Source organism: Podarcis gaigeae (assembly GCF_964106915.1).
Source record: "Podarcis gaigeae genome assembly, chromosome: 16".
Classification (NCBI taxonomy): domain Eukaryota; kingdom Metazoa; phylum Chordata; class Lepidosauria; order Squamata; family Lacertidae; genus Podarcis; species Podarcis gaigeae.
Genome location: NC_139693.1, coordinates 22,514,133 through 22,527,175, shown reverse-complemented (window position 1 = coordinate 22,527,175; position 13,043 = coordinate 22,514,133). Strand labels below are relative to the sequence as shown.

The 13,043-nt window shown below is 48.1% G+C and overlaps 1 protein-coding gene across 1 annotated transcript in view; it reads left to right on the top strand.

Annotated features, from left to right (window-relative positions):
• Positions 1–13,043, top strand: part of GCN1 (GCN1 activator of EIF2AK4) — a 60,786-nt gene that overhangs the window by 44,978 nt on the left and 2,765 nt on the right. Inside the window, exons 46-56 of the mRNA XM_083716696.1 lie at positions 195–356; positions 1,361–1,453; positions 2,383–2,526; positions 4,399–4,668; positions 5,689–5,802; positions 7,814–8,044; positions 8,957–9,150; positions 9,354–9,468; positions 10,821–10,917; positions 12,024–12,172; positions 12,337–12,444. Of these exons, the coding sequence (XP_083572822.1) occupies positions 195–356; positions 1,361–1,453; positions 2,383–2,526; positions 4,399–4,668; positions 5,689–5,802; positions 7,814–8,044; positions 8,957–9,150; positions 9,354–9,468; positions 10,821–10,917; positions 12,024–12,172; positions 12,337–12,444 (1,677 nt within the window). The remainder of the gene's footprint in view (positions 1–194; positions 357–1,360; positions 1,454–2,382; positions 2,527–4,398; positions 4,669–5,688; positions 5,803–7,813; positions 8,045–8,956; positions 9,151–9,353; positions 9,469–10,820; positions 10,918–12,023; positions 12,173–12,336; positions 12,445–13,043) is intronic.

The window sequence follows — 13,043 nt, the reverse complement described above, 5'->3', positions numbered from 1 at the left end:
TAGGAGTCGATTGCACCTTTTCCCACCTGGAAAGAAACCTTCCAGAACCCTACTGAACTAATCAGAATAGGAAAGATCTCTATACATCGGATCAATACTTTCTGTACTAAGAAATGATAACTTGACTGCACCTTTCCCCTTGTAATCGCCATGGAAATCCACCCAGCAGCGGTCTTCTTCTGCCCCCTTTCCAGGTGCTGTGTTTCTCAGAGTCTCTGGTCCCAACAGTGAGGAAAGCTCTGTGCGACCCTTTGGAGGAGGTCCGGGAAGCAGCCGCAAAGACCTTCGAACAGCTGCACTCTACCGTTGGGTACCAGGCTCTGGAAGACATCCTACCCTTCTTGCTGAAGCAGCTGGTGAGTGCATCAGAAGTTCTTTCTCTCTGTGTCCTGTTGAATTAGGAAATATATGCAACAGTAGCTCTCCTTATTTTGAGGTGCTGCAGAGAACACCCCCAAAATAACTGCAGAACTTGGAAGGTGGACTGATTGATGAAAGATAAGCGGGAACCTCTGTGTATAGAGACAGCGAATCTCTGAATGTCAGATGCTGAGGACCAGCATCATGGCTTTGGGGACTTCCAGGGGCATTTGGGTGCTGGAAGATGAATCGCTGGGCTTGGATCAGTGCTCAGGAACCTGCGAGTGTCCATATGCTACAATTCCCATCTTTGATGGCCATTGGCTGGGGGGCTGCTGGGAGTTAGCAGAAGTACATATTCTCCCACCATTGGCTTAAATGGGTCTCCATCTGCTCCAGCAACACCGTTCTTGACATCTTATGTCTTTGCTGTAGGAGATGGATCTGGCAGGTGGAGAGGATGGGGCAGGCCTCCCCCTGCAGTGATCAGACCATCAATGGAGCTGATGAAATCCGATTTCATGTTTAAAGTGCTTTTAGCTTCCTGGACAAAGGGACACGGGTGGCACTGTGGGTTGAACCACAGAGCCTAGGACTTGCCGATCAGAAGGTCGGCGGTTCGAATCCCCATGATGGGGTGAGCTCCCGTTGCTCGGTCCCTGCTCCTGCCAACCTAGCAGTTCAAAAGCACGTCAAAGTGCAAGTAGATAAATAGGTACCACTCCGGCGGGAAGGTAAACGGCGTTTCCGTGCACTGCTCTGGTTCGCCAGGAGCGGCTTAGTCATGCTGGCCACATGACGTGGAAGCTGTACGCCAACTCCCTCGGCCAGTAAAGCGAGATGAGCGCCGCACCCCCAGAGTCGGTCACGACTGGACCTAATGGTCAGGGGTCCCTTTACCTTTACCTTTTGCTTCCTGGACAAGTAATGCTTACAGTAATGCTTGCAGTGGCTGTAATGGCTGTACATACAATGGCTTCTTTCCTTTTCCTCCTCGTAGGAATGTGAAGAGACGTCGGAGTTTGCTCTGGATGGTCTTAAGCAGGTGATGGCCGTGAAGAGCCGAGTGGTGCTGCCTTACTTGGTGCCAAAGGTACGTGTGTGAACACCCTTTATGTAACCGTTGAAAGTGAGCCCCTCTCGGCTCAGTTCCTTGATCAGTTCCTTGATAAGCAGGTGCAATGGCTCAGTTGGACAGGGTGTGGTGCTGATAATATATATTTTTATTAATTTTCAACATAACATTTTCAACAGTAATCAACATTTTAACATCTTACATCTTACACAATTTTTTTGACTTCCATCAATCTCATCTGAAAATTTTCCAATCTAATCACTAAATACACATTTCCCACTTCTTCAATTACATTTAGCTCATAACTAATATCACTGTTCTTTCTCTAATTTGCAACGCTTCATACATTTCTCCTTACACAGCTTCTTGTAGTCCTACTAGCGTAATTTGTTGGTTACAGTTGCTCTTCAAATAGTTCGTATATTTCTTCCAATCTTCTGTAAATCTCTGATCCCGCAGGTTTCGAATCCTCCCTGTCATTTTATCTCATTCTTCATAGTCCATTAATTATGTTTGCCATTCTTCTTTCGTCGGAATCTCTTCTTGTTTCCATTTCTGGGCTAACAATACTCTTGCCGCTGTTGTTGCGGGCCAAGCGGGAATTTTAATCTGGGTCTCGCACGCTGTATGCCAACACTCTACCCGCCGTGGCACCATAGTTCTGAGTGTGCACACAGCCTATTGGTTGGTTGATGTGCAAAAGCACCCTTGGGAACTTGGGGGTCACAGAATGGTGTCTGGGGTCAGTGTCCAGGCTGTAGGCCAGGCAGAGATGGGGGAACCTGTAGCCTTCCCATTATTGTTGGACTCCATCTCCCATCAGCCCCAGCCAGGGAGGGTGGGAGTTGTAGTCCAACAACATCTGGAGGGCTGCAGGGTGCCCCACCCCTGTTACAGGTCAGTAGTATAAAATATTCTTCTTATTTCTAATTTCTTGTTTCCCTTAGCTTATTTCTCCTCCTGTAAACACCAGAGTCCTGGCCTTCCTTTCATCTGTGGCTGGCGACGCTCTCACCCGGCACCTTGGCGTGATCTTGCCTGCCATGATGTCGGCGCTAAAGGGGAAGCTTGGGACTAATGAAGAGCAGCAGGTAAGAATGTTTTTGAAGAGAAAGATGAGCTGAAGCTATTCATTTTCTCCAATGTGCTGTTGTAAACAAAAATTGCCCTTTTCCCTTATGGGGTATCCAAAAGCCCATATAGAGTCCTTAACATAGGTTCCCTATTGGTAGGAGAGAATAACAGAGGGCAACCAGAGAATATTGAGAAGCAAAGCAGCTAGCAAGCTTGATCTTTATTGATCTGTTGCAACAGGTTGCTCCCCTCACTTGCAGGAGAGGAGGAGGACCCAGAAAAATGGCGTGCAAAGACTTTTGAAATTGCCACCCTGTAGATCAAGACCACCCCCAGAAACATCATACCTACATCACAGAAGGGGTGTAACTTAAGACCACCCCTCAGATACATCATACCTACATCACAGAAAAGGCAGTCTAAACAGATATTTGAATATTGTTTTTCTCCTGTTGTTGTTTATCTCCTGTCTGGCGGGTTACTTGATTGGATTGCTTGGGGAGCCTGGCCAGTCTTTTTTGTAATGATAAATACTTAGTTCCTGGGCCAGGTCACAGGCTCACACCCTATTCAAACACAGACATACCCTTAAGACAGGATTTGTGAAGGAAAAGACAATGGGGAGGTTTTCCCACTTTGACCTTGCAGAGAAAACATTGGCTCAGTTTAGGAATCAAAATGGTTCCAGGTTGGTCTTCCTGTGCTGATCTATGTACGTGCTTGGTTGGTACACTTATGAATATTACCATATATCTAAGACCATAAAATTCCTATCACAGTCCTCAAAGTGGCATACATGATTCACACCTCCTCCTTTAATCCCCACAACAACCAAGTTGAACCTTGGTCTCTCCCAGGTCCTAGTCTAACCACTACTCCATGCTGGACCCCCAACTAGAGTCTGGCACTGATAGGAATTCTAGTCCAAAGCAGCAGTAGCGCACTGGGTTGGTGAAGGACGCTGGCAGTGATGTTGCAAGTAGAAGCTGGTACAGGAACAGAGAAGCTGGGGAGGGACAGAGAAGACTGCCAGTCACTGAGCTGCCAGTCGGTCATTGCCAGCGATAGAGGATTTGTATCATTTCTGTGACATCATTACCATTACCACTGAATTTATCAATTGCTTTCTAAACCACTGTCTCAAGGTGATTTACATATAAGATGGTTAGAAACCATCAAGACACCAAAACAACCAATACATTTAAAATAAGGCTAAAACCCAACAAGGGGGCACTTGTGGTAAAGACCCATTCATTCAGCTGGGAAAACCTGTTGGAACAAAAACGTCTCCAGTTGTTTCTGGAAAGTGCAGGTAGTGGATGTTTGTTGTGTCTCGCCAGGAATGTTGTTCCACAGAACAAGGATGGACACACTAAAAGTCCTGCTCCAAGTTACTCCAGAGGAGGCTTCTGAGATCTTTGGAACGTGGTCTGCAGGCGTTTCACCTATAGGGTCTATAGAGAGGTGGTCTCTCAAGTAACCAGGCCTTATATTTTAGTGCTAGCACCTTGAACTTGGCCCAGTTGTAGATTGGCAGCCAGTCTAAGCAAGGGGTTATGTCCCAGCAGTAGTCTGGCCCCACAAGCAACATAGCCATCGTATTCTGTAGCAGCTGCAGCCCCTGGGGCAGCCCCACAGAAAGCGAATTGTAGTAATCCAACCCTAAACATGTCGCTCCACCACCACTGCCTTTTGGTCTTCATATGTCCATTGAACTGTGTGACTAAATCCCACCTTTAAGAGGGCTCACTAAATGGGGAGAAGAGGTCTATTTCCTTTAGGCTTTGGACAGCAAGGTGAAGGGATCTCCGGCGCGCCATCTTGGGAAGGACTCGTTCCCAGCATAAAGTTGCGGCCAAAAACCAACCGGACACCCATTGCTTTCCCAGGAGATGTCAAACTGCCAGGTGGTCATCCTGTCGGTGGAGGATGAGGCCGGGCAGAGGATTATAATCGAGGACCTGCTGGAGGCGACACGCAGCCCCGAGGTGGGGATGAGGCAGGCAGCTGCCGTCATCCTCAACATCTACTGCTCCAAGACGAAGGCCGACTACACGGCCCACCTGCGGAGCCTGGTCTCGGGCCTGATCCGGCTCTTCAACGACACAAACGCCGTGGTTCTGAATGAAAGCTGGGACGCTCTCAATGCCATCACCAAGGTAGGAGCCAGTTGCTTCTGAGAGGATGATGATGCTGTGATTGGTTCAGGAACATTAAAATTGAATTAGATAAATTAAAATTGAATTGATTAGATAGAGTTTGGTTAGACGCTCGGAAGAGCTGATCTCCGATCAATCAGTTGGTAGATTTTTACCGTGTTGTGTTTAAGGCAACAGCTTTGTAATGCTATTATACAAAGCAGCAGTATCAACAAGAAAGTTGATTGCATTCCCAAGGGCAAAAGGTTTGCACCTTGCACCCTCTTGAGGGTGTGGGCAACATCTGAATGTTGTTGGGAAGTTCTGTAATCGGGGATGCAGGGAAGGCAGCCACCACCAGGAAGGCCCTGTCTCACATCATCACCCGCCCAGCAGAAGCTAAAGTTGGAATAATAAGCAGGACATCCCCAGCAGATCTTAGTGCCTGTTCTACCTCGCTGTTGGCTGCTAGCTGTGATGGATATGCTTTGCCTCCACAATTGGAGGCAGCAAAGACCAGTTGCTGGAAACTGCAGGTGGGGGGGTGTCCTGCTTTTGGGTTACCAACAGGCATCTGGTTGGCCACAGTGAGAACAGGGTGCTGGACTAGATGGGCCATTGGCCGGATCCAGCAGCAAGGCTCTTCTTATGTTTTTACGCTGGAAGCAGTACACCCCTGAAATACCAGGCCTTCCTTGTGAGCTTCCAATTGGGGCATCCAGTTAGCTGCTATGAGAACAGAATGCTGAACTAGATGGGCACTTTTTGTTGTTATTTAGGGCTGTACAGTGGTACCTCGGGTTATGAACTTAATTCGTTCCGGAGGTCTGTTCTTAACCTGAAATTGTTCTTAACCTGAAGCACCACTTTAGCTAATGGGACCTCCCACTGCCACCATGCAATTTCTGTTCTCATCCTGAAGCAAAGTTCTTAACCTGAGGTACTATTTCTGGGTTAGCGGAGTCTGTAACCTGAAGCGTCTGTAACCCGAAGTACCACCATATCTGCTAATCCTAGTCCTATCTCTGCTTCTTCCCCCAGAAATTAGATGCTGGCAACCAGCTGGCTCTCATAGAGGATCTTCACAGGGATATCCGTATGGTCGGCAATGATGCTGGTGGAGACCACGTCCCTGGGTTCTGCATTGTGAAAAAGGTAAGAGCTCTGAGCTCTGGTGGGACCCTGGAATGTTATGGTGATCCCTGCTCTGTTCTGGGTTTTTAATCATTGTTCATTTTTCTGTTTTTATTATTGTTAAGCCCGCAAAAATCTCTCGAGAAGAGTGCAAGGCAGGGCTGCCAGCCTAGGTGATCTTTTCCTTCTTCTGGCCCTGAGAGGGAGAGAATTGGGGTGGTGGTCAAGGGCAGTGGCACTCTGGGGTACACCTTGAATGATGGTCAGGGATGCCGCAGGCAACACTGGCCTCTGTCCTTCTTTCCTTCCCTCCCTTCCTCTGATGCCCTCTCGTGTCTCTGCCTCCCAGACACTTGCACAGTTGTGTGCTGCAGCAGCCCTGGCTACAAGCTCCTCTTGGTGCCTCTGGGGCTGGTCAGGGGGTGCTTCCCAGGCCCCTATGGGGCAGTGTGAGGAGGCACCTCTCTTTGGGGCAAGGACGGGCAGCTCAGGGACCAGGGACAGCTGCAGCAGCTGCCCAGAGGACTCCCAAGGAGAAGGGAGAAGAGGCTGAGTGAACACTCCACAAGGGAGGGTGTTCAAAAAAGGGTGAGGGGCTGCCAGCTCTGCAGGCAAGGGGTAACATAACTGGGATCCTGAGCCCCACAGGGGTGCTCCAGAAAGAATGGAGTTGGTTAAGGGAACCGTGGAATCAAAAAAGGTTGAAAACCTCTGGTCAAGGGTCTTTCTTGAAAAGGCAAGCAGGATGATTAGTTGGCTGACTAGAGCAGGGATTGGAGGCATCTTTCAACCCAAGGGCTGCATGCCCAGTGATGGATGGGTGGAGCCAGAGGCAAAAGTGGGCAGAGAAATGGGTGCAGATTGTACCATTGCTCAGGAAGCTAGTCTTACCCACCCCCACATGCCCCTCTCTGTCCTCCATCCAGGCAAGAAAGAGACATGGTCAGAATTCAGGGACACTTTCCAGCCAGGCAAAAAACACTTGAGGGTGCAGAGCAGGGTCATTGAGGGGTGGGGCCTGGGGAAGAGGGCGTGGCTAAGGGGGGTGCAGGTCCATGGGAGAGTCCTGAAAGCCAGCCAGAGGAGCCTGGAGGGCCGCATTTGGCCCACACACCTGGATGAGGGACACCACTGGAATCGCAAAAGAAAGCCCCTCTCTGGTCAAGAGAAGGCAAAGCAGAGAGAAGTGAATATGGCCCCCTTAGGAGCAGGCCAAGGTCTCCCTTTCTCTGCTTGCTCTCCCCCACTAGCTGAGCAGAGCAGAGCATAAAGGGAATAATAATAATAATAATAATAATAATAATAATAATAATAATAATAATAATAATAATAATTCCCCTCTTTATTTTCAACTTTCTTGGGCACTTTCTTGGGCACATGAAACTAACCACAATTTCTGCTTAACCCTTAAGAAAGAAGGGCATTTTCGCTGGCCAGGTTTAATTCAAACCCATCAAACCTCCTTTGGGGAAGGTTCTCAGGCAGGGTGGAAGGAGAAAGAACTTGCCCATGTGAAGACCACCTGGTGGAAAGCCTTACACACATGGTTCTTAATTGTAAACTATATGCTGATCTCCGTCAGCAATTTCTAGATCAACTCTGTATCCCCAAATGGAAACCAGAGTTGGAGGTCATACATTTTCTATTACTGGGGAATGATCAGGAGCTCACCGAGTTAGTGGCTAAATATCTCTATTTGGTTTTTTGTCATCGAAATACACTGCAAACGTCTGATCTCCCTGGAGACCTAGAGATGTGACGACAGACTGCTCTGCCTCCTTTCTTTTAGCAAATGTTTTGTGCCACTGGGGAAGTGGTAATTCTGTATTGATTAGTTTTCGATGTTTGTATGGGATGCCAATAGAAGGTTTGATGATGATGATATTATTATTATTATTTGTATATCGCCCTATACCTGTGGGTCTCAGGACGGTTACAACATAAAACCACAATATAAAACACAAAACTCTTATGACTTCCCTCTTCATTTATTTTCCCACTTGTCTTGTCCCCCCCCCCCCCTTTTACACAGGGCGTGACATCCATCCTTCCTGTGCTTCGGGAGGGAGTCCTGACGGGCAGCTCGGAGCAGAAGGAGGAGGCGGCCAAGGCTCTGGGGCTTGTGATCAAGCTGACCTCGGCCGAAGCCCTGAAGCCCTCCGTCGTGAGCATTACGGGGCCGCTCATCCGTATCTTAGGAGACCGGTTCAGCTGGAACGTCAAGGTGGCTCTTCTTGAGACGCTGAGCCTTCTGCTGGCGAAGGTAAGTGGCGAGCGCTTTGGGTGGTCGCTGTGCGTTGAAAAACATTTTGAGAACAGTATTATCAGAATGAGATCTTCTGGATTGAAGGTTGAGGAGCCCTGCTTAGAAGCTGCGTGCTTCTTTCCTCCAGCTTTCCTACTCACACCTTGAGGAGCAGCCCCAGTAAGATCAGCCTAGCAAACAGGCCAACAGAAATCACAAGACTGTCCCACAACAGACACCCACATTAGTGATTTGTAGCCTGAAAGAGAGACCTTTACTCAAATTGCTTCGAGTAATTTTTGCAAAACAAAATATGGTGTAAAAGTATAAAATATAGAGAAAAGTTGGGAAAAGGAAATGAGAAAGATACAGTTTACCAAATATTACATTAGACCCACGTTGAGGACGAAGGAAATCAATTAGAAAAGAATAAGAACTGAAATATGGATATACGTTTATTATTTGTTTTGTATCTGTATTTTTTTTAAAGTCTGTTTGTTGTGTGTGTTTGTGTTGTAATAATAAGCTAATAAAAAGCATATACATAAAAAAGGGACGTTTAGTTTTTTTAAATCACATTTCCTGGCCTAGTCACCTCTAAGAGATGCTTACTTGCCAAAGGCGACTAGAAGAAAGTATCTGTTCTCCCTTTTTGCTGGGCTGGCTCAGTCGGGAGAGCATGAGACTCTTAATTTCAGGGCCATGAGTTTGAGCTGCCCTTTAAAGCAATCCCGTGGGTGCGCTCAGAAATTCCAGGAAGAGCCCACTATGCTTAAAATAGTCCACAAGGCTCTTCTTTGTGCTTCGTTCTTTTGCATTGGCTTTGAATCTGAAACCAGAGAATTGATGGGCTGCCATGTTTTCTTGGAAGTGGTGGTCACGCTTTTTTGCTGTCGGTTCTGCTGATGTGCTTTCTCTGACACGTTACAGGTGGGCATTGCTCTGAAGCCGTTCTTGCCCCAGCTGCAAACCACCTTCACGAAGGCGCTGCAAGACCCCAACCGCATTGTCCGCCTGAAGGCCGCCGACGCCCTGGGGAAGCTGATTGCCATGCATGCCAAAGTCGACCCACTGTTCACCGAGCTGCTGAACGGCATCCGAACCAGCGAAGATTCTGGCATCAGGCAAGCGAGATTCTGGGGGCTGAAGTGTCAGGGGACCAGAAGCCACACAGAGTGGTTGCTTCCTGTCTCTTGGCTTGGGGCAGGAGGGGTATCCTGTGACGAGGGACTTCTCCCAGGCAGGATTTCCAAGGCTTAGGCTTGACTTGAAGGAAGTGATTCTCCCTGACCGGCTGGCGGACGTAACATTTTTTGCTGCTTTCCAGGGACACGATGCTCCAGGCCTTGCGGTTCGTCACTCAAAGCGCTGGTGCTAAAGTTGATGCTGCTGTTAGGAAGAACATCACCACGGTGCTCCTGGGCATGTTGGGACACGACGAGGTATTTTTAATTACCCCATTTACTCGAGTATAAGCCGACCCGAAGATAAGCCAAGGCACCTAATTTTAGCACAAAAAAACTGGGAAAACTTATTGACTCAAGTATAAGCCAGTTCACCACACCACAAACCTGGTGGTGGCGGCAAAGGCGGCGGAGGAGGAAGGAGCAGCCTGAAAGGACCCTCACTTGAGTATAAGCCGAGGGGGAATTTTTCAGCATTAAAAATGTGCTGAAAAAGTCAGCATATACTGCAGTATACGGTAGTTAGATTTCTGCAGCAGCTGATCTGCCCCATATTGTGAGAAGGCTAATAGTTCAGCGATGGCCTAAAGGGACGCTGCCTCCAGCCTTGGAGAGCCACAGCTAGTTGTAGTCATAGATGGGCCAAGGGCCTCTGGGCAGCTTTGTGTGTGCTTGTGCAAAAAAAATACTACCACCTTTTCCTCCTCCCGTTCTTCCAAGGAGCTCAGGGCCACATACACAGCACTTGATAGAATTTGGTCTTGTCTGAAGTCGAGCTTAGCAATGAGTCTCCACTTACATCAGCACCTTTTATATACCCTGAATGCGATCACGTGGAGACTTTGTGTTTAGGAAAACAAGGACGTTTATTAAAGGAAATACTTGGTTGATAGAACTAGGATATTTTCATCTAACTAAGGTGGGGGGTGCAAAGAGCCCTGCTTGTTCTTTTATCTCTGTAGGGGGAGGGAGGGAGGAAAGATGTCTCATCCCCCAAGGGTGGGAAGTCAGAAGTGAGAACAGCAGCCCTAAGGGTACCAGTCCAGCATCAGACCTGCACAGGACAGGAAGGTTGGAGAGTCTTCTCTCAATCTTCTTTACCTCCACCTTAATACAAGATGAGTTTGTTTCCCAGGACTTTAACAAGTCCTCTCTTCCCTGTTTCCCCCCACTGGGCCTCACTGGATTCATTTTTTTCACTCGTTCGCAAAATGAACTCACCCCTTAAAACCGAGTGATTAACGCAAGAGTGACTGCGAAAGAGCTCTCAAAGGGTATGAGGGCGACCTCATGCTATTCTTTTGCCAGGCATTAAGCGTGTAGAAACAGAACCTAGAGAAACCCAAGTGTGTTCCTGCTAGAACCTCTTTTTTGCTGGAAAGCCTCAATGTTACTTGAAATATTTCTTTCCTGAAACATTTCCAACTACCAGACTTTCAGAAGACATCTGAAGGCAGCCCTGTTTAGGGAAGTTTTTAATGTTTGATGTATTATAGTATTTTAATATTTTTTTTTGGAAGCCGCCCAGAGTGGCTGGGAAATTATTTATTTATTTATTTATTTATTTATTTATTTATTTATTTATTTATTTATTTATTTATTTATTTTAGGATGCCACCCGTATGGCCTCTGCTGGCTGCCTGGCAGAGCTGTGTGCATTTCTGTCGGAAGAAGAACTTGGCAGCGTTCTCCAGAATCACCTGCTAGGTATGCTTTGGAAGGTGGTGCAGAATGATTCCCAGGAGCAGAAAAGGTGTCCTCCCTGGTTGTCACCATAGAGTGCTCCAGACCGCGGGGGGGGGGGTGTACTGTCTTCTCTGTCCACTAGGAGGCAGTAAAAAATATTATGATTGGGGCACTCCATTACATGCACAAGGACAACAGACCTCAGACTGGGTGGCATGCTAGGGGTTGGGTTGGCTGGAGTGCCCTGGTTCAGTTCTTAAGTTACGGATTTTAAATTTACACTGGGAAAGCTTTTTCAGGCCATTGCCCCCTCGGTTGCACAAACACATTCCCAGTGCCCCCTACCCTCTAAAAAAAGCATTGTTCAAAATAGCAGTTTCCACATCCCACTAAGGAAGATAATAACACAATAAAATTCAAAAGAGCAACAATTGATTGCACATTTATTCAGTATGCAATTAAGATTATTTATTTAACTTAACAAAATTGACGAACTTGATCACTGATTGATTGAGTTTATATACTGCTCTATACTCGGGGGTCTCAGGGCATTTGACAGAATAAAATCAAGATATAAAACCACAAAATACCTAATAAAAATAAAAACAACCACCCAATAGCCCCCCCCCCAAAAAAACACATTTTAAAAGGGCATAGGATGTAAATCGGATCAACCAAAGGCCTGGTTAAAAAGGAAGGTTTTTGCCTGGCGCCTAAAGGTGTATAATGAAGGTGCCAGGCAAACTTCCCTGGGGAGAGCATTCCACGCGATGCTCCCCTCCTGACCTCTCGAGGAGGAGGGACACGAAAAAGGGCCTCAGAAGATGATCTCAGGGTCTGGGTAGGTTCATATGGAAAGAGGTGGTCCTTGAAGTATTGTTGTCCTAACATCTGTTCAAAGTTGGATAGCCATTTACACCTCCTGTGCCCCCCACCCCGCTGTCCCCTTGCCTCTTAGTGCCCCCCTTCAGTAATCCCAGGGGGCAGTACCACCCAGTTCAGGAACCATTGTTTTAAAATGATTGGCATCCTGAAATGCCGATGCCATCCAGATTTTATTTTGGGGGGGGGGGAAGTAGTGTTGGCCTGATGCCATGCTCAGAAACTCTCTTCCTTCGCTCCTGCAGCGGACGTCTCTGGCATTGACTGGATGGTGCGGCACGGGCGCAGCCTGGCGCTTTCTGTGGCTGTCAGCGTGGCCCCCGGCAGAGTGTGCGCCCCCAAATACAGCAACAGTGTCCACGAAATGGTCTTTAGCAATACTACTGCGGACCGGGTAAGCGTCTCCTTCCAGCGTGGCTGTCAGGGGTTTCCTAACAGCTTCCTGTTAGGCCTTAAATCCAGGAGGCCCTGATCTGAAAGACAAAACGAGCACCACCTCGAGGTTGCGAGGTCCAGTGGCAAGGAGTTCCGAATGTCACTTTCCTGCTTCTTCTCCAGATCCCAATTGCGATCAGTGGCATCAGAGGGATGGGTTTCCTGATGAAGTACCACATAGAAGCCAATGGGGGAAATCTGCTCCCCAAACTCTCCAACCTCTTCATTAAGGTGAGCCCCTTTCTGAATGTATGGACTTTGCTGGTAATCAGAGATCTGCTTTCCAGGAACCAGCGAGATGTGGTTTGGATGAGCACAGGACTGTGGCCTGTCCTTTGGTGGCTCCTTCCTTGCTGTGTACAAAGAGCCTGCATGTAAGCCCTAGAGCAGAGTGGTCTGATGCATGGCCTGAGGGCCACATGTGGCCCTTGACACCTGTTTTGGGGCGGAGAAATGCAGGGGGGGACCCAAGGACCCTGCCACAGCCTCATGCCTCCTTCCAAAAGCCTGGCACAGTCCTTAATCCAGCTTTGGTAAGGCAGCATTGAGGGTTGAGGGGGGTGTCAAATTTTGACCTCGCTCCCCGCCCCCAACCTGGCAGAACAAGGCAGTGTGCGGCCCCCAGGTTCCATGCTGAACTACTCTTGCAGCCCACTTGGTATAAAAAGTTAGACTGTCCTGCCCTAGAGCAAGAGACTTGAGCGATACCAGCAGGTTCCAGGAACCCTCTTCATTGTGAGATTTAGCAGGGTGATGTATGAGTTTGCTTGGGGCCAGGATGGAGAGTTGGGAGTCCTGGGTGAGAGCCAGGAGGCCGAGAGGTGCCGAGT